General features: G+C 44.4%; 1 protein-coding gene across 1 annotated transcript in view; it reads left to right on the top strand.

Moving 5' to 3' along the window:
* The window catches only part of dnah6 (dynein, axonemal, heavy chain 6), a 439,386-nt gene that overhangs the window by 264,086 nt on the left and 154,672 nt on the right, over nt 1–20,628 (top strand). The window contains exon 55 of the mRNA XM_051929949.1: nt 8,073–8,276. Within this exon, the coding sequence (XP_051785909.1) occupies nt 8,073–8,276 (204 nt within the window). The remainder of the gene's footprint in view (nt 1–8,072; nt 8,277–20,628) is intronic.

Here is a 20,628-nt window from a genome sequence, read left to right as displayed (position 1 = left end):
TAACAGAGACATATACTTTGCATTTGTCATTCCAACAAATGGCACATCATGATAGATAGATAGATAGATAGATAGATAGATAGATAGATAGATAGATAGATAGATAGATAGATAGATAGATAGATAGATAGATAGATAGATAGATGTGGAAGGTGCTATATAAGATATACAGTAGACGGAGGGAGATATTTGTTTTTTTACAGAAGCTCTTTAAAGAAATAATACATAAATAGGTAGATAAGCAAGCAAGTAAGTAAATAAGTAAACATTCACACTGCTTTTACAAATCCCATACCAAATGGCATATAAAAGGGGCATATTTGTTGTATTTTTCATTCCAACAGATGGTGCATCACAAACATTAACACAGAGCAATTGCATTATCAGAGGATCAGTTCTGATGCCACTGTAAAATGTTAACTAAATAAGCATGCTAAATTCAATAAAAGTTAATGTCAGTTTCACCAAATGATTGTGTGATACATACAATCTGAAATTAAACTTGTGTTCAAGAAGCAAACCTTTGAAAAAATGTGTTGCCCAATATATCTGTCATAATTTTTTTTTTTCTAAAATGATGCTTCCTGCTTTGTACAGTAATTATCAATGACTTTGCACATGCATACAAATCCTTCTTTTTCCTTAAAAAGCAGCCACACATTTATGAGATGCAAAGGTGGTCTTAAACTCAGTTACTGAGGGCCCACCATTTTCTCTTAATTAGAAGTCAGTTCTTGCTGTTAGTGAAGCCCATTCTATAATTCCATGACTTATTAGTACCACACCAAACATTTCCAGTACTGATGATTTTCACATTTCTAAAAACACCATCAAAATATTTTGTGGACCAGAGCAGATCGATATTTTCCCAGTCTAGTCTTTCACTTTTTCATTTCAGATTTTTCATTGGAAAAGATATTGTATGACGGACAAAGGCAAATGGAATCTGGTTACCCCGTCCTTAGTTGACTCGCCTTGTATCTCATTATTGTTGGGTTTGAAATTTAAAGAAAAAATAAATATTTAAGGGTGCTGAGTCTTAAAAAGCAAGTCAGTTAAAGGTGAAAGAAGCCGGTTCCATTGGCTGCAGTAATTAATTGGTTACAAATTCAGAAAGTGGTTGGACACTTTCGCTGCTGCCCTCCAGGATCTGAGACACCTCTGTCTGCATATAAACGGCCATTCAAAAACAAGCCATGGGACCTCCAAACTCCCTTCACTCCCCTTTTGGAGTGAACATTTGACGCAGGCCGCATGGACATTGATTGTATTAAAAATTCCTCTAACAATATTCCACAGGGAATTCTGTGCCTGGAAATTGCATTCAGATACGGTCAGTCCAGGGGCCTGTCAAGTGTGCAATGAAAATGTAATAGTTTTGCTGGTTCAATGCTGTCAGAAAAGCACACAGAGGCAGGTTCTTTTAGAGTTAGATTTAACATTTATTCGACATTTCCTTGTATGGCTGTCTGCATAATCAAAACTAAAGTGGCTTGCCTGTTTATGAAGGTTTATTACATTTCATGTTGTGATGGTGATGCGCAACTTAAAAGGAATCCTAAGTAAAATCCAAAAAACCCTTCCTGTGTTTTGCTTCAGTCAGAATGTTGAAAGTGGGCTTTCACTGGCCCTCCACATATTGTGGTTCTTCCATTGACAACTTTGCGGACACGATCTTGCAACTGCTTCCTTAAACGTCCAACATCTGCTTTGTGCAGAGACATAATGCAACAAACACCGAGACAGCCATCCAAAACACACTTCGAAATCTATGCACCTTTAGAAAACGCAGGTGAAGGTTTTTGGAAAGTCCGCAGCTTTGTATTATCATATGGAGTCCTAAAAGCACTTCCCAATATACCCATTAGAGGGGGAAATCTAGTCAAAAACCCAGGCTAGCTACGAAAAGGGCCACAAAGAATCTTTAAAAAAAATACAATGCTCTCCATCAAGCTTGGTACGATGACACGTTTTTCCTTGATTTACTCCTCTTGTCCGCAATTTAAAATTACAAATCAAACAATTCTGATGTGATTAAAGTGCACGTTGCAGATTTTCATTTAAAGGGATTTGCAGACATTTCAAGTCACACACCTCTATTCTATACAGTCCCCCCGTTTCAGGGCACCATAATGTTTGGGACACAGCAATGGCAGGTCTATTAAAGCCATTGTCATATTTAGGACTTTGTCACATATCCCAGCATGCAATGACTGCTTGAAGTCAGCGATTCACAGACGTCACCAGGTGTTGAGAATCTTCTCTGGTGATGCTCTGCCAAGCCCTTAATGCAGCCATTTTCAGTTCCTGCTTGTTTTGGGGGGCTTTTCCTGTTAAGTTTTCTGTTCAGCACATGGAATTAAATCGCGTGACTGGCTTGGCCATTCAAGAATTTTCCATTTTTTTAGCTTTGATAAACTCCTGTGTTGCCTTGGCAGTCATTATCTTGTTGTAGGATGAAGCGCCGTCCACTGAGTTTGGAGGCCTTTACTGGAACTTGAGTAAATCAGATGTTTCTACACACCTCAGATTTCATTGTGCCACTGCCATCAGCAGTTCCATCATCAATAAAGAGAAGTGTGCCAGGACCTGTGGCAGCCATACATGCCTTAAGCATAACGCCCCCAGCACCACGTTTACCAGATGAAGTGGTCTGCTTTGGATCTCGGTCAGTTCCTTTTCATTTCTCCACTTTGCTCTGCCATCACTCGGATGAGGTTCATCTTTGTCTCATCTGTCCACAAGACCTTTTCCCAGAATTCTGCAGGTTCTTTTAAGTCTTTTAATTCAAAAACTGTAATCTGGCCATTGTATTTTTGTGGTTTGCCTCTTGCAGTGCAGTCTCTGCATTTCTATTTCTGTTCATGAAGTCTTCTGCTGATAGTCGTCTCTGACACATCCACACATCGCCCCCCTGAAGACCGTTTCTGAACTTTTTCTTGACCATAGTGAGGATTCTTCTGTCATCAGCAGTGGAGGTCTTCCTTGGCCCACCAGTTCCTTTGTGATTACTGAGCTCACCACTGTGTTCTTTCTTCTTCATGATATTCCAGACAGTTGATTGGCTTCTTTCAGTTTCTTTGCCACAGCTCTTGTCCTCATGTCAAACAATGGCAACTACAGACTCCAAAGGATAGAAGTAAGCCGAGGTCTCTTATGAAGCAATGAACCCCACCTGAGGAATCACAAACACCTGTGACGCCAATTGCCCAAAACATTATGGTGTCCTGAAATGGTAGGACCATGTAGAAAGAGTGTTGTCATTTCTGCATGGGGTGACCAAAATGTCTGCAAATCCCCTTAAAAGAAAGTCTGCAATGTGCACTTTAATCCCAATGGCTGAATTGTTTGATTTGTAGTTTTAAACTGTAGAGCAGAGGGGGAAATCAATGAAAAAATGTCTTTGTCCCAAACAAACTATCAGGTAAACCTTTTGAGTAGAACCAGGAGATGCATGCAAGATACACAAAAAAAAGGACAAGTCAGGAAATCATATTAGTAGCACCAACCCCAGACGTGAGACAAAACTGAGGTCAAATGAACAAGCGAGAGGTCAAAACCAAACAAATTTTGCAAGAATTTTTAGAGCAAGGCTATTTCATATAGTTTTGGTATCCACAGCTTGCAGAAGGAAACATAACCCATAGTTATTAGTCCAGCGTGTCGATTAAAAACAGGTCACAACCTTTAAGGCCACACCCCTTAAAACACTAGGAAGTGGACATAATGATGGTAACTCAAAATGGCTGCTATAAGGACCTAAAGTGCTTTCCAAGACATTGCAAACATAAAGCACAACATGTAAACCATTAATAATTCTGAGTAATAAATGACAAAAACAAAATCCTTGAACTCAGAACCATCCCAATTCAAGTGCTAGATAATGCTATGTAAAATCAAATTATGAGAAACAAAAGATTTATTATTACAAAATGCCCTGTAGGTACATGTAGAGGACACAAATCAAAACATTGTTACCAGCAGTATGAGTATCTATCTATCTATCTATCTATCTATCTATCTATCTATCTATCTATCTATCTATCTATCTATCTATCTATCTATCTATCTATCTATCTATCTATCTATCTATCTATCTATCTATCTATCTATCTATCTATCTATCTATCTATCTATCTATCTATCTATCTATCTATCTATCTATCTATCTATCTATCTATCTCTTCTCCAGCTTTGGTAGTACAAGACTGCACCTATTTAAGATGGTGGCACCCACCACTGTGTTTTCCTAGTATTGGATTTTCATCTATCTATCTATCTATCTAAAAATTCTGTAAAATGTCAAACTTTCCCCTGAGAACAAATAAAGTTCTTCCTACTACTTTTTTTTTTAATTTGGATGTGAACAAAATATTCAGCTTAGCCAGGACAGTCCAAATCTTTGCATGGAATTGTAAGTCTGTTTTCTGATGTCACAAGTTCAGTTTTTCCATTTGTTAATCCATAATTAATTAATCCTTAATTCCGTTTATTCTTGTCAGAGACAGAGTATTTCCCAGCAGCATCCAGTGCAAGGTTCGACTGGTTTCAAGCCTATAGAAAGAGAGCCAGTCCGTTGCAGTGCCAACCCATGCCTCCACCCACTAACACAGGTCCATTTTAAATTTAGGAATAAACTGCTTTGGGATGCAGGGAGAAAACCACATTACCAAGTCTCCTGGAGCTTTGCCAGCATATCTGAATTATATTCAAAAGTCAACTAAACAAAGCCATTCAGATATATCAAAAAATCATGTAAACATTTATTTATGGCCAGTTTGGAACAATTTGATAAGTTAAGGTATTATAATTTGAATTTTCTGTTCCTGTTATATATATTCTCTGTCAAACAAATGTTTTGAAACCTTGTATAACAAGGGAGGAACAGATATATCCAAGGCTAATTATCCAATCAAATAATCAGACTCCTCAGACTCTGAATCCTCAATTTATATTACCACTGACTCCAGCTTCAACTTCTCAATTTATGGTACCACCGACTCCTGCTCTGATTTTCAGTTTATGGTACCACTCACTCCAAATTCTTAATTTGTGGTACCATGGACTGCAACTTCGATTTGTGGTACCACTGACTGCCTTCTCAATTTATGGTACCACCAACTCCAAATTTTCAATTTATGGTACTGCCGACTCCGACTCCTCAATTTATGGTTCTGCCAACTCTGACGCAGACTTTTCAATTAATGTTACCACTGACTCCAACTATGATTTCTCAATTTATAGTACCACCAACTCCTTCTCAGATTCTTCGATTTATGGTACCCATTGACTCCGGCTTCAACTCCCCAATTTATGGTACCGCCGACTCCAACTCTAACTTCTCAATTTATGGTGCCACTGACTCTGAATACTCATTGTATGCCATTACGACTTATTTATACTATTTATTAAATGATACTTACAACTCTAAAAAAAGAGGCTGTATTTTTACCAAAAGTGTAAATGAAAAAATAGTTTAATTGAATTACCATTCTTTCATTTTCTACCACTAATCTGAAACCAGGTCACGGGAGCAAGAGTCTTAGCAGTGAGGCCCATATGTTCCTTTCCCCAGCCACACTTGCCAACTCATACTGTGGGATCCCAAGACGTTCCCAGGCCGTCTGGCAGATATAATCCTCCCAGCGAGCCCTGGATCTTCCTTGGGGTATCCTCCCAGCTGATTGTGCCCGTAAAACCTCTGCAGGGAAGTGCCTGGGAGGCATCCATATCAGATTCATGAACTACCTTAGTTGGTTCCTCTCGATGTGGAGGGTCAGCGTCTCTACTATGTGCCTCTCCCAGATGTCTGTGCTTCTCACCCTGTCTCTAACGGGCAGCCCAACCACCCTGCAGAGAAAGCTCATTTCATTGAATTAGTATACAGTAGGTGAAATTGTTAATTTTAGCGCATTACACAATTTACCTTTAGTTAGAGTTGGTACATTTGTGCCAAATCCAACTCTGACTCGTGTACCCCATTAATTGCTTCTGACTACATGACTCTGACTCTGACTCCACACCCTGTAAATGATTCCATTATTATGGCATTGATGTGGATGCAGTTCTAATGCCTCCATGTGTTATTATTATTAATGTGTATGATGGTCTGGGTTGGCTCCACACTCCGTTGTTGCTCCCGGGAGTCATACCAACCCGAAACTGTCGATACTCTATAGACTGGGAAAAGAGGACACACACTTACTGTACATCAAGGGGTAGGTGCAAAAGTGTCAAGTGCTTGTATTTACAATCCAAACAGAAAAATGTTCAAGACAGTTCAGTGATCCAAGTCTTCATAATATAATTCACAAAATCTGCAAAATCTCTGCATCCAGTGAAGATTTAAAAATATCTTATATATAATTTGCCAGTCTCCTCACTCACTCACTCACTCACTCACTCACTCACTCGCTCACTCACTCACTCACTCACTCACTCACTCACTCACTCACTCACTCACTCACTCACTCACGTCTGTCCGAAGCCGAATGCGCAGTCGCCATCTGCGCAGCTGCCCGAAAAACATTACGAGACCGACATCGCGGCAGGCGGCGGATTTACGGCCGCGAAAATTCGAAGAGAAAGGCGACTTCGACCAACATCGCGGCAGGGTCCATCCGAAGCCGAATGCGCAGTCGCCTTCTGCGCATGTCCGAAGCCGAATGCGCAGTCGCCTTCTGCGCAGCTGCCCGAAAAACATTACGAGACCGACATCGCGGCAGGCGGCGGATTTACGGCCGCGAAAATTCAAAGAGAAAGGCGACTTCGACCAACATCGTGGCAGGCGGTGGATTTACGGCCACGGAAATTCAAAGAGAAAGGCGACTTCGACCAACATCACGGCAGGGTCCGTCCGAAGCCGAATGTGCAGTCGCCTTCTGCGCAGCTGCCCGAAAACCTTACGAGACCAACATCATGACAGGCGGCGGATTTACGGCCGCGAAAATTCAAAGAGAAAGGTGACTTTGACCATCATCACAGCAGGCGGCAGATTTACGGCTGCAAAAATTCAAAGAGAAAGGCGACTTCGATTAAAGCTGTAGAGGCCTGAAAGGCGATTTCGACTGCAGCTCCAGGCCTAATTACGCATTCATTCAATACACCTATATCAGGTTTGTGGTGCTTATACTTATTACTATTTCACTCGTGCCCGTTTCATCTTACGTTGTCAAAACGAGCTCTTTGTCTAGTCCATAATAAATAAATCCAATAAAAATGAGGTTAAAATTTAGAGACAGTCGTTTTTTTAAAATACCGGTCCCAATGCTCCCCTCTAAAACCTGGCGTCTCCTCCACTTATCCTGACTGGATCTTGCAGTAAGAGGAGACGTCCGCCGACAGGTGCAGTCATCCTTCAATTCCTGACTTAGGTCCCCATTGCTAAGCCTGTCACATTCATGGGGTGCCACACCGAGCCCCACACACCTACCACCACCAGTCCCTCGGCTTCCACAGGTGACATCACATATCGGGTCGCTCCTACTCCCTAGCATTGTTCAATAGGAGCACCCACCTTCAGCCCCAGACTCTTCATCTGAGGCTCTCTATTGACCACCTGCCTCCATTCTTCTAATGCTCACGCTCTCCTGGTCCTGCCTCTCACACTTGCTCTTTTCCCTTTTAACCTCCATCTTTCTCTCTCCTTCTTGTTCTTTTCTCTGTTCTTCCTTGTCTTTGTTCTCCCTCTCTGTCGTGCAGGCTCTTTTATACATCCTGATCGGGTGCAGACGTGACTGTCACCTCTGCCCATTCAAATGCGTGAACGCAGTACCTGACTGATCTGCTTGCATTTGCACGTGAGTGCGTGATCAGCCAAGCACTGCGGTCAGCACCGTCTTGAGCACATCAGCACCCATTATGATCCTGTACATTCTTTCGGGAAGCAATTATTTATTTAAAACCAGCTCTGTGCCACAGACCACTTATGACAGTGCATTAATGCCAAATCTGAAGGGAGACACTCTGGCATAGTGTGAATATTGTAAAATACTATAGTATACCATTTTCAAAGCCTGCTTAATCGTATTCTTCTTCTTATTAATTATCTTATTTGTGATCTTTTTTTTTAGTTGATACAAAGTTGGATTAAACGGTGCCAAGAACTTCAGATTCCAATCAGTTCCAACTTCAGCCTGATTGACATATTGGGCGATGCCTTTGAAATTCGCCAGTGGAACACGGACGGCTTGCCACGGGATGATGTTTCAACTGAAAATGGAATTCTAGTCACCAGGGGGCGGCGTTGGCCTCTAATGATTGATCCTCAAGATCAGGTAAGGGGGAAGCAGGGGATAAAGATGGTCCTAACTCTGGGGGGCTGCTTCATGTACTCTGTAGCTGTTAAGACATTTCCATGTCATTTAAAGATATTCGACAGCTGGCTTGTTTTCCATTAGGACGACCCGAGTTTCTTTTTGCTCTTCATTACCTGTAAATATATACCTGTAAGGCTTTGCAGTGCTTGTGTATTATGTCGGTGGCAAAAGGCAAATAGCTGTTGCTTTGCGGAGATCCATGGAAGGAATGAAGCTGATGAGTGTTATGCATTTGTTATCAAGTGTGACAGCTTGTTCGGAAAAGCATTTTTTTTCAGATTTGTTGCTACTTTCGCGCCGGCCTGTTTATTGCAAAGAAAACAAATAAGGCTGAAAAGCAGAATGGTGGAATAAAGCAAACTTCACATGTTAATGGAATTTTCTCTTTGGTTGAAGCACATATATACACAACTCTGCTGGATAGTGATTCTTCACACAAATTCACCAACTTGGAAATTTTATTGCGTTTAGAACATTAGAACACTCTAGACGAGAACAGGCCATTCAGCCCAACAAAGCTCGCCAGTCCTCTCCACTTATTTTGTAACGGCCGACCCCTTTTACCCAGCCGGCAGCTACACCTCCAAGACCAGTGGCCTGGATAATTTACTGAGAGATAATCTAACTATCAAGCCGTACTTCTTACCAATTAAACTTTTCCCCCCCACAATCGACGGTGAAAAATATAAGCACACAAACAGGATGTAAAATTCAAACGGGTTATATGTATTAAGTAAAACAAGACATGCAAAAACTGCGGTGGGTTGGCATCCTGCCCAGGATTGTTTCCTGCCTTGTGCCCTGTGTTGGCTGGGATTGGCTCCAGCAGACCCCCGTGACCCTGTGTTTGGATTCAGCGGGTTGGAAAATGGATGGATGGATGGACATGCAAAAAATAGAAACATATATAAATATAAATATCCCTCCACCCCAGCAATAACAAGACACCACCAAATATATATATATATACAACAAAAACTCTCCCTTGTCCCTGTAACAAATAAACACACAACACGAAAACAACAATGAATGATAAACTGAAAATGAATGAGAACGTGAGTCCGGTAATAATGAAACTGTCCTGAAAGCGGATGACTAAATTAGTGAAATTGAGTTGTTCGATTCTCCCCGGAAAAAATGGAACAGCCTCACCGTGAATCCTCGTGTGTGTGGTGGATGATTAAGTCCTACCCCGGGGTCTCTCGTGGTGAGGTCCTTGAAGTAAATCCGGCAGATGGAAAAACAAACTGGATTGGCAAGCGTGATGTGGACAATAACTGGTACAGTTGGTTCGTGGTCGTGAATGAAAAATCTCCTTCTCTCCTCTCTCTTCCTTCTCCTCCTGCTGGCTTATATAGTCCTGTGACGACTGAGATTGATTGATTGAAAACAGGTGTTTTCCAGGTTTGCGGCTGTGGTCTCCTTCCATCATCCGTCCCCTTTTTTCGGGGACGGCATTAACTGATGCACATAAACAGTAAACGGGACAATAAAACGAGACGCACGCAGTACTGACATTTAAACACTATGTGGCCCCGCTACATTCCCCCCCCCCCAACCTTGGACAAGGGAGGGCCGAAGTACGGCTTGAGATTGGCCACATGGATTGTGTCTATCTTGGAGTCAGTGCCGATACCCCTTTGAAACTGGAAGTTGACTGGACCTGTTTGAGATATGATTTTGGCTGGACCTAACCATTTAGGCGCTAGCTTGGCGGAGAACCTTTTGCTGGCATCCGAGAGATGGTGAGCTCTAATCCAGACCAAATCACCCGGCTGAAAGTGCGCTTCCTTACGCCGGGCATTATATAACTTGGCATGTCTGGATGTCGAACTCACCAACCTCTGTTGGATTCTCCGCCGTAATTTCTCAATTTTAAATAAGTTATTGTAAGTGGTGGTTTCTGGACTAGGGGCTCTGGGAAGGAGTCGGTCAAGCGGGCCCTTTAGCTGTCTGCCCAGTGCAACCAAAGCAGGCGTCTCACCTGTGGCTTCATGCACAGCGGTGTTCAGGGCAAACCGGAGCTCGGGGAGCCATTTATCCCAGTCCTGATGGCGTTCACCCACATAGGAGGCGATCATGTTCTTCAGGGTCCGGTTCACTCGCTCTGTCATATTAGCCTGGGGATGATAAGCTGTTGTCAGTTTTTTCTTCACTCCCCAGGCTGTATAAAGTTCATCTAATACAGAGCTCGTGAACTGCGGACCCCGGTCTGAGACGATGTTCTTCGGCACCCCCCAGCGGGTGAAGATTTCGTTCTTCAGGGTGGAGCAGATCTTGTTAGTTTTTGCGTCCGTTAAGGCAAACAGCTCCACCCACTTTAAAAAATAATCAGTCACCACCATCAGGATGGTCTTCCTCGAGCTGGTAACAGGAAATGGCCCCATCAGGTTGACTCCCAAAGTCTCCCCCGGTCCATCCGTGATTGTCGATTGTAGAAATCCTGCCGGTTTACCAGGTGGGTTTTTGAGCTGCTGGCAGGTGATGCACTTCTTCACATGGTGGCAAACGTCTTTCCGGACAGACGGTCACCACGCAACCCCCAGGATCTTTAATAAAGTTTTCGTCCTTCCAAGGTGACCACCTAAAGGACTGTCATGGTAGTAAGTTAAAAAGTCGGGGATGAGCCCTTCCGGGACCACTAGTTGGTGTTGCAGACCCCCAAGGGAGGATGGAGTGGTCCTGTACAGAACCCCCTGGAGGTCCACGAAGTGTACCCGGTCGGTACGCTGCTGTTCCAGTCCCTCCCTGATGCTCTGGCAGAACGGACTGGAGGCTTGTGCTTGAGCCAGGTCTTCCAGGCTTCTTGGCAGAGGGAGGATCATTTTCTTTGCCTCTGCCAAACACACCATCCCCGGTGGCTCTGACACCCTGGACAGAGCATCAGGCACAATATTGCCACAGCCCTTCCGATAGGTCACCTTGAAAGTGAAGTTCTGGAGGCGTAATACCCACCTGGTTAGACGGGAGGAGGTCTTCGGGTGATTAAATACCCAGGTCAGAGCGTGATGGTCGGTGTACACTTCAAATTCAACCCCCTCCAGATAGTGTCTCCATTTTTCCACAGCCCACACGACAGCCAAACACTCTTTTTCAGCTGTCGAATAATTGAGCTCGGCGCCGTGCAAGGCTCGAGAGGCGTAAGCGATGACGTGTTCAGCCTGATGGATTTTCTGAGTGAGCACGGCGCCAAGCCCCAGGTTGCTGGCATCGGTTTGTACCTGGAAAGTGAGCTGCGGATCTGGCTGGGCCAGAACGGGCGGCTCTTGAAGGTGGCTCTTTAGTTGCTCGACCGCGTCCTGGCACTCTGCTGTCCACTCCCATGGGACATCTTTTTTTCTTAGGTTGTTCAAGGGAGCCGCTATATCAGCCATCCGGGGAATGAACTTGTGATACCACCCCACTAACCCAAGGAAACGTTGCAAAGATTTCAAATCCGTGGGCGTGGGGTAGTCTCGGATGGCTAAGGTCTTCTCGGGGTCTACAGCGACCCCCTCAGATGAAAGAATGTGCCCGAGGAAGCGTATGTGGGGTTGAATGAAGGTACACTTCTTTGTGTTCAGCGTAAGGTGCGCTTGATGTAATCGTTGGAAGATGGTGTCCAGGTCCTGGAGATGCTGTTTAATAGAAGGGGAGTAAATAATGACGTCGTCGATGTATACAAAGCAGATCTTGCCTATCAACCCCCTCAGGACTTGCTCCATGAGCCGCTGGAAGGTGGCCCCAGCATTTTTAAGCCCAAAAGGCATGACTTTGAACTGGAACAAGCCTTCAGGGGTGATGACTGCCGTCTTCTTCTTACTCCCCTCGTCCATCGGCACCTGCCAATAGCCACTGCGGAGGTCTAGTGTGCTGAAAACTGCAGCTCCATGCAGTGACTCCAGAATCTCATGAACCAGGGGCATGGGATATGCGTCCAGGCTCGTCTTCCCGTTAACCCCCGTGTAGTCCACGCAGAAACGATAGGTGTCATCCGTCTTCTTTACGAGGACCACAGGGGACGCCCAGGAGGAGGAAGATGGTTCGATTATTCCCTCGGCGAGCATTTGATCAAGATGTTCTTTAATTATGCCCTTTTTTAGTGGAGAAACGCGGTAGGCTCGGTGCCTTATTGGAACTTCGTCCGAGGTGTGGATCACGTGGGTAACTCCACGGGCGACTCCTAATTTCTCAGTCCACACCTCGGCCCACTTCTTCAGCACTGGCCGTACCTCTTCGGGCTGTTCCTCCACAGGGGCTGCCGCCGAGGTGCTTACGTCACTCCTCACTGCCACGTAGAAGCCAATGAATTCCGAGCCCAGATCTTCTTTGGATTTATGAATGAAGTCGCATACCCCTTCCCCTGGCACCGTATACCCCCTGGGACTGAGATGGATGGTCATCCTCATGGTGGTTAAAGAGTCCAGCCCAAGGAGTAACGGGACGGACAGGTGCCGGTCATCCAGGACATACGCATCCATCTCCCAGGTGGTGGAAAGTACACTGTACCTCAAGGGGACTTTGCCCAGGGCTCTGTGTTCACTCCCATCTGCCAATACAAATCGGACAGACGGGGCAGATGTTAAGTTGTCTGTCGGTCGGCTAATCTTCTTCCACATGCTTGAGCGGATTAAGGTGTGATGGCTCCCTGTATCCACCACCGCATCTACCTGCCACCCCGCAGCTTCACTGGGACGATCAGGAGGGACGTACTCGCTTGCATGATGGCGAGATTGGCTTCCAACCGGCAAGGTTTGGCTTGCTGGGGTTTTAGGGGCTGGGTTTCTCGTGTACTGGCTTGTACTTTATTCCAGTACGTTTTTGAGTTTCCCCAGTCCCGTTCCACTTGTGAGCCCACCTTCACCAGGTCTTCCACCGACCCCACCACCCCCCTGAGACCCCCAGCTAACCGCGGGTTACAGGCATTAAGGATGCGGCGGACCACCTCTTCTTCAGACATAGCCGGCCGCCACTTCAAACACAAAGCCCGATATTCATAGGCGAAGTCCCGGATGGATTGCGAAGGCAGTTGCACCACGGATCGCAGCTTGTCCTCCAGTTCAGATTCATAGTCTTCCGGAAGAAAAGCCGCGAGGAAAGATCGACGAAAGGATCCCCAGTCTTTAATGTTCTTCTTTGCCGTCAGCCACCAGCTCCGCACCGGCCCCGAGAGGGATGCCCCTATCACCCCCATAAGCTCTTCGGGGGTTAAAGGGTTAACAGCCAGGTACGCCTCTCCTTCTTCCACAAAGTTGAGGACATCATCGATGTTATAAGGGGCCCCCAACTTGGGAAAGGAAAGGCGCACCCCAGGAACAGAGGGCCGATTGATGTATTCACCCCCCCCCCACCCCCCCACGAGACCCGTACGGCGTTGAATGACGGGGTGACTGATGTAACGTCTGGAGACTCCTTCGGACCTCCCCCTGAAGAGTTTCTTGCCAGCGTTGATCCCGCCTCTGGAGGCACAACACGATTTCCCACCCCAGGAGTTGAACTTGCTCATTGAGATATTCTTTTACTTCCTCCTGGGAGCTGCTGATGCGAGCCCGCAAGGCATCTTCGCGCCCGAGCGCACTTTCAGCAACCTCGCGGACTTTCTCATCCAGCCGGGTCAGTTGTTGCACCAGATCTTCCCACGGAGGCGAGACATCCTCCAGGCATTCCTCCTCAGGTCCATGGTGATCTTCGAGGTACAGCGACTGCAACGAATCCACCACCTCCCGCACCGCTGAACACGCTCTGACCGTGACGTGCCGCGCCCCGGCTACTCCATCATCACACCGCGGCGAAGCAATGGTGTCGTCCTGCTCGGCACGCACTATAGACATATTAATTGGGGAAATTGTTTAAAGGCAGACAGCGATAGATATTTATTTAGATTCCTCAGAGAGGGCACCACTTTATGTAACGGCCGACCCCTTTTACCCAGCCGGCAGCTACACCTCCAAGACCAGTGGCCTGGATAATTTACTGAGAGATAATCTAACTATCAAGCCGTACTTCTTACCAATTAAACTTTTCCCCCCCACAATCGACGGTGAAAAATATAAGCACACAAACAGGATGTAAAATTCAAACGGGTTATATGTATTAAGTAAAACAAGACATGCAAAAAATAGAATCATATATAAATATAAATATCCCTCCACCCCAGCAATAACAAGACACCACCAAATATATATACACACAACAAAAACCCTCCCTTGTCCCTGTAACAAATAAACACACAACACGAAAACAACAATGAATGATAAACTGAAAATGAATGAGAACGTGAGTCCGGTAATAATGAAACTGTCCTGAAAGCGGATGACTGAATTAGTGAAATTGAGTTGTTTGATTCTCCCCGGAAAAAATGGAACAGCCTCACCGTGAATCCTCGTGTATGTGGTGGATGATTAAGTCCTACCCCGGCGTCTCTCGTGGTGAGGTCCTTGAAATAAATCCGGCAGATGGAAAAACAAACTGGATTGGCAAGCGCGATGTGGACAATAACTGGTACAGTTGGTTCGTGGTCGTGAATGAAAAATCTCCTTCTCTCCTCTCTCTTCCTTCTCCTCCTGCTGGCTTATATAGTCCTGTGACGGCTGAGATTGATTGATTGAAAACAGATGTTTTCCAGGTTTGCGGCTGTGGTCTCATTCCATCATCCGTCCCCTTTTTTCGGGGACGGCATTAACTGATGCACATAAACAGTAAACGGGACAATAAAATGAGACGCACGCAGTACTGACATTTAAACACTATGTGGCCCCGCTACAATTTCTTCCAAACAAACATCAAGTCGAGTTTTGAAAATCCCTAACATCTTAATGTCTACCACACTACTTGGTCGCGTATTCCAAGTGTCTATCATTCTTTGAGCAAAAAAAAAATTCCTAATGTTTGTGCGAAATTTACCCTTCACAAGTTTCCAACTGTGTCCCTGTGTTCTTGATTAACTCATTTTAAAATAACAGTCTCGATCCACTGGACTAATTCCCTTCATAATTTTAAACACTTCAGTCAGGTCTCCTCTTCATCTCCTTTAAAGGCTCAGCTCTTTTAATCTTTCCTCATAGCTCATCCCCTGTAGCCCCTGAATCAGCCTAGTCGCTCTTCTCTGGACATTCTCTAGTGCTGTTATGTCCTTTTTGTAGCCTGGAGACCAAAACTGCACCCAGTACTCCAGATGAGGCCTCACCAGTGTGTTATAAAGCTTGAGCAGAACCTCCTGTGACTTGTACTGCAGACATCAAGGCGCTATATAACCTGACATTCTGTTAGCTACCTTAATGGCTTCTGAACACTGTCTGGAAGTTGATAGGATTGAGTCCACTGCGACTCCTAAATCCTTTAATCCAGCATTTCTCAACCTTTAAGTATTTGCCACCCAAGTTTTCATAACAGTTTTAATCGCGCCCCCCTAACGTTTTTTTGAGACCCTAATAAAATTTATTCCTATATTTTTTGCTGCAGATACACCACTACAAGTTTAAAATGTCCCTACGAATAGCGAAATTACGCCACATATGGCAACACTGCCCACCTCTTCTTATTTTTCGCGCTTTCACGGAAAGTTTCAATCTTTGTTTTGGTTTCAATAGATGTATTTTTCATATTTTCGATTCTTGTTTTCTTTTATTCACATCTTCGTGCCCCACAGGTTGAGAACCGCCACTTTAATCTTTCCTCATAACTCATCCCCTGTATCCCTATAATCAGCCTAGTTGCTCTTCTCTGCACTTTCTCTAGTGCTGCTATGTCCTTTTTGTAGCCTGGAGACCATAACTGCTCCCAGGACTCCAGATGAGGCCTCACCAGTGTGTTATAAAGCTTGAGCAGAACCTCCTGTGACTTGTACTCCACATATCAAGGCGCTATATAACCTGACATTCTGTTAGCCTTCTTAATGGCTTCTGAACACTGTCTGGAAGTTGATAGGACTGAGTCCACTGCGACTCCTAAATCCTTTAATCCAGCATTTCTCAACCTTTAAGTATTTGCCACCCAAGTTTTCATAACAGTTTTAATCGCGCCCCCCTAACGTTTTTTTGAGACCCTAATAAAATTTATTCCTATATTTTTTGCTGCAGATACACCACTACAAGTTTAAAATTTCCCTACGAATAGCGAAATTACGCCACATATGGCAACACTGCCCACCTCTTCTTATTTCTCGTGCTTTCATGGAAAGTTTCAATCTTTGTTTTGGTTTCAATAGATGTATTTTTCATATTTTCAATGATTCTTTTCTTTTTTTCACATCTTCGCACCCCCTCTTTTGTTACTTCGAGCTCCCCTATTGGGGGGTGCCCCACAGGTTAAGAACCGCCATTTTAATCTTTCCTCATAACTCATCCCCTGTAGCCCCTGAATCAGTCTAGTTGCTCTTCTCTGGACCTTCTCTAGTGCTATTATGTCCTTTTTGTAGCCTGGAGACCAAACCTGCACCCAGTACTCCAGATGAGGCCTCACCAGTGTGTTATAAAGCTTGAGCAGAACCTCCTGTGACTTGTACTGCAGACATCAAGGCGCTATATAACCTGACATTCTGTTAGCTGCCTTAATGGCTTCTGGACACTGTCTGGCAGTTCATAGTGACGAGTCCACTACAACTCCTAAGTCCTTCTTGATGAACTCATTTTAAAGTCACCATCTCGATCCACTGGACTAATTCCCTTCATAATTTTAAACAGTTCAGTCAGGTCTCCTCTTCATCTCCTTTAAAGGCTCAGCTCTTTTAATCTTTCCTCATAACTCATCCCCTGTAGCCCCTCAATCAGCCTAGTTGCTCTTCTCTGGACCTTCTCTAGTGCTGTTATGTTCTTTTTGTAGCCTGGAGACCCAAACTGCACCCAGGACTCCAGATGAGGTCTCACCAGTGTGTTATAAAGCTTGAGCAGAACCTCCTGTGACTTGTACTCCACACATCAAGGCACTATATAACCTGACATTCTGTTAGCCTTCTTAATGGCTTCTGAACATTGACTGGCAGTTCATATTGTTGAGTCCACTATGACTCCTAAATCCTTCTCATAAGGTGTACTCTCGACTTTCCAACTGCCCATTGTGTATTCAAATTGTATTACGTTTGGGTTGCCACTGGATGAGGTGCTGGTGAGGCCAGCAGGGGGCGCTTACCCTGTGGTCTGTGTGTGGATCCCAATGCCCCAGCGTGGTAACAGGGACACTGTGCTGTAAATATGGAGGAGATGTAAAACTGAGGTCCTGACTCTCTCTGGTCACTAAAGATCATTGGACATCCTTCGTAAAGAATAGGAGGTATCCCGATGTCCTTGCTAAATTGCCCACCATGGCCTAGCACAACCCCAATTCCAAAAAAGTTGCGATGCCATGCAAAATGTAAATAAAAACAGAATGCAATGATTTGCAAAACCCATAAACCCACTGCGAAACATTCTTCTTTATAAATGAAAAGAAGCGTCACAAAAAAGAAGTTTTGGGGACCGTCCCCTTATATAATCCAACGGACAAGGAAAAAAACCTCGAAAGAAACATTTGTTGATCAAAAGTAAAATTGTATAAAGCCGTTGGTAAGTTACAGTGGTAAAAGTGGCGTTTTTATACAGTAACAGAAAATGAAAACAAGAAATGCTTGGCAGGAGCTGACATCGATACGGTGAGGCAGAAGTGACGTCATCTAACCGAAAACCAGAAGTGATGTCATCGGGAGTTGCCGAAAGTGACATCATGTCTGGTACCGGAAGTGCTGTCCCGGCAGCCATTTTGGAACCTGTAAGTAGGTTTCTTATTTCTCCTGCTGAGAAGAATGAGAGATTTAGGTTGTAGCGGGGCTACATAGTAATAGTGTTTTCAATGTTTGTACTGAGTGCGTTTTGTTTCCATCGTCCCGTTTGCTGTTTAAAATGTGTACGTCAGTGAATGTCATCCCTGTAAATACAGGGGGGATGGATGATGGAGAGAGACCGTAGCCCCAAGATGGAGAGCACCTATTTACGATCAATCAATTACATCCGCCTCATTACTATATAAACAGGCAGGAGAGAACAGACTGGGAGGAAAGAGAAAGACAGAGATTACATTTCACAACAACAAACCACCATCACCTGCTATTTTTCCACATCGCGCTTTGGTATCCAGTTTGTTTTTCATTCCGCCGGACTTACTTCAATTCAATCATCGCCAGAGACCCCGGGGTTGGACTACATCATCCACCACACGGCGAAGATTCACGGTGAGGTTGCTCCATTTTTTCCGGGAAATTCAAACACATCACTTATCTGTTGACCAGTCATCCGTATTCAGGACAGTTGTATACGCGGACTCAAGTTCACTATCATTGGCATTTTCCGTATTCATTCATTGTTATTTGTGTTTTGTGTTTGTTATATGTTACTGGAACAAGGGAGGGTTTGTTATTGGATATTTGGTGTTGTCACGTTGTTGCTTTGGTGGAGGGATATACATATCTATATATACAGTGCATCCGGAACGTATTCACAGCGCATCACTGTTTCCACATTTTGTTATGTTACAGCCTTATTCCAAAATGGATTCAATTCATTTTTTTCCTCAGAATTCTGCACACTACATCCCATAATGACAACGTGAAAAAAAGTTTACTTGAGGTTTTTGCAAATTTATTAAAAATAAAAAATCTGAGAAATCCCATGTCCATAAGTATTCACAGCCTTTGCTCAATACTTTGTCGATGCACCTTTGACAGCAATTACAGCCTCAAGTCTTGTTGAATATGATGCCACAAGCTTGGCACACCTATCCTTGGCCAGTTTCTCATTTTCCTCTTTGCAGCACCTCTCAAGCTCCATCAGGTTGGATGGGAAGCGTCGGTGCACAGCCATTTTAAGATCTCTCCAGAGATGTTCAATCAGATTCAAGTCTGGGCTCTGGCTGGGCCACTCAAGGACATTCACAGAATTGTCCTGAAGCCACTCCATTGATATCTTGGCTGTGTGCTTAGGGTCGTTGTCCTGCTGAAAGATGAACCGTCACCCCAGTCTGAGGTCAAGAATGCTCTGGAGCAGGTTTTCATCCAGGATGTCTCTGTACATTGCTGCAGTCATCTTTCCCTTTATCCTGACTAGTCTCCCAGTCCCTGCCACTGAAAAACATCCCCACAGCATGATGCTGCCACCACCATTCTTCACTGTAGGGATGGTATTGGCCTGGTGATGAGCGGTGCCTGGTTTCCTCCAAACGTGACACCTGGCATTCACACCAAAGAGTTCAATCTTTGTCTCATCAGACCAGAGAATTTTCTTTCTCATGGTCTGAGAGTCCTTCAGGTGCCTTTTGGCAAACTCCAGGCGGGCTGCCATGTGCCTTTTACTAAGGAGTGGCTTCCGTCTGGCCACTCTACCATACAGGCCTGATTGGTGGATTGCTGCAGAGATGGTTGTCCTTCTGGAAGGTTTTCCTCTCTCCACAGAGGACCTCTGGAGCTCTGACAGAGTGACCATCAGGTTCTTGGTCACCTCCCTGACTAAGGCCCTTCTCCACTGATCGCTCAGTTTAGATGGCCGGCCAGCTCTAGGAAGAGTCCTGGTGGTTTCGAACTTCTTCCACTTACGGATGATGCAGGCCACTGTGCTCATTGGGACCTTCAAGGCAGCAGAAATTTTTCTGTAACCTTCCCCAGATTTGTGCCTCGAGACAATCCTGTCTCGGAGGTCTACAGACAATTCCTTTGACTTCATGATTGGTTTGTGCTCTGACATGACCTGTCAACTGTGGGACCTTATATAGACAGGTGTGTGCCTTTCCTAATCATGTCCAGTCAACTGAATTTACCACAAGGTGGACTCCAATGAAGCTGCAGAAACATCTCAAGGATGATCAGGGAAAGAGGATGCACTTGAGCTCAATTTCGATCTTCATGGCAAAGGCTGTGAATACTTATGTACATGTGCTTTCTCAATTTTTTTATTTTTAATAAATTTGCAAAAACATCAAGTAAACTTTTTTCACGTTGTCATTATGGGGTGTTGTGTGTAGAATTCTGAGGAAAAAAAATGAATTTAATCCATTTTGGAATAAGGCTGTAACATAACAAAATGTGGAAAAAGTGATGCGCTGTGAATAGTTTCCGGATGCACTGTATACTTGTTTTTTACGTGTGAAATTTGCATTTTTTGTTATTGTTTCATTTAATGTATTTATCCACCTATTTTTACATATCTGCTTTTGTGTGCTTATGTTTAAACCGTCGATTGAGGGGAAAATATTATTTGTTAGAGGTACGGCTTGGTATTTATAGATTAGCCTCAGTAATTTATCGAGGCCACAGGTCTTGGAAGTGTAGCTGTCGGCTGGGTAAGGGGTCGGCCGTTACAAGGTAAGTACC

The sequence above is a fragment of the Erpetoichthys calabaricus genome, chromosome 7, assembly GCF_900747795.2.
Source record: "Erpetoichthys calabaricus chromosome 7, fErpCal1.3, whole genome shotgun sequence".
Classification (NCBI taxonomy): Eukaryota; Metazoa; Chordata; class Cladistia; order Polypteriformes; family Polypteridae; genus Erpetoichthys; species Erpetoichthys calabaricus.
The sequence above is the reverse complement of the archived record's forward strand: the minus strand, read 5'-3'. Positions and strand labels throughout refer to the sequence as shown.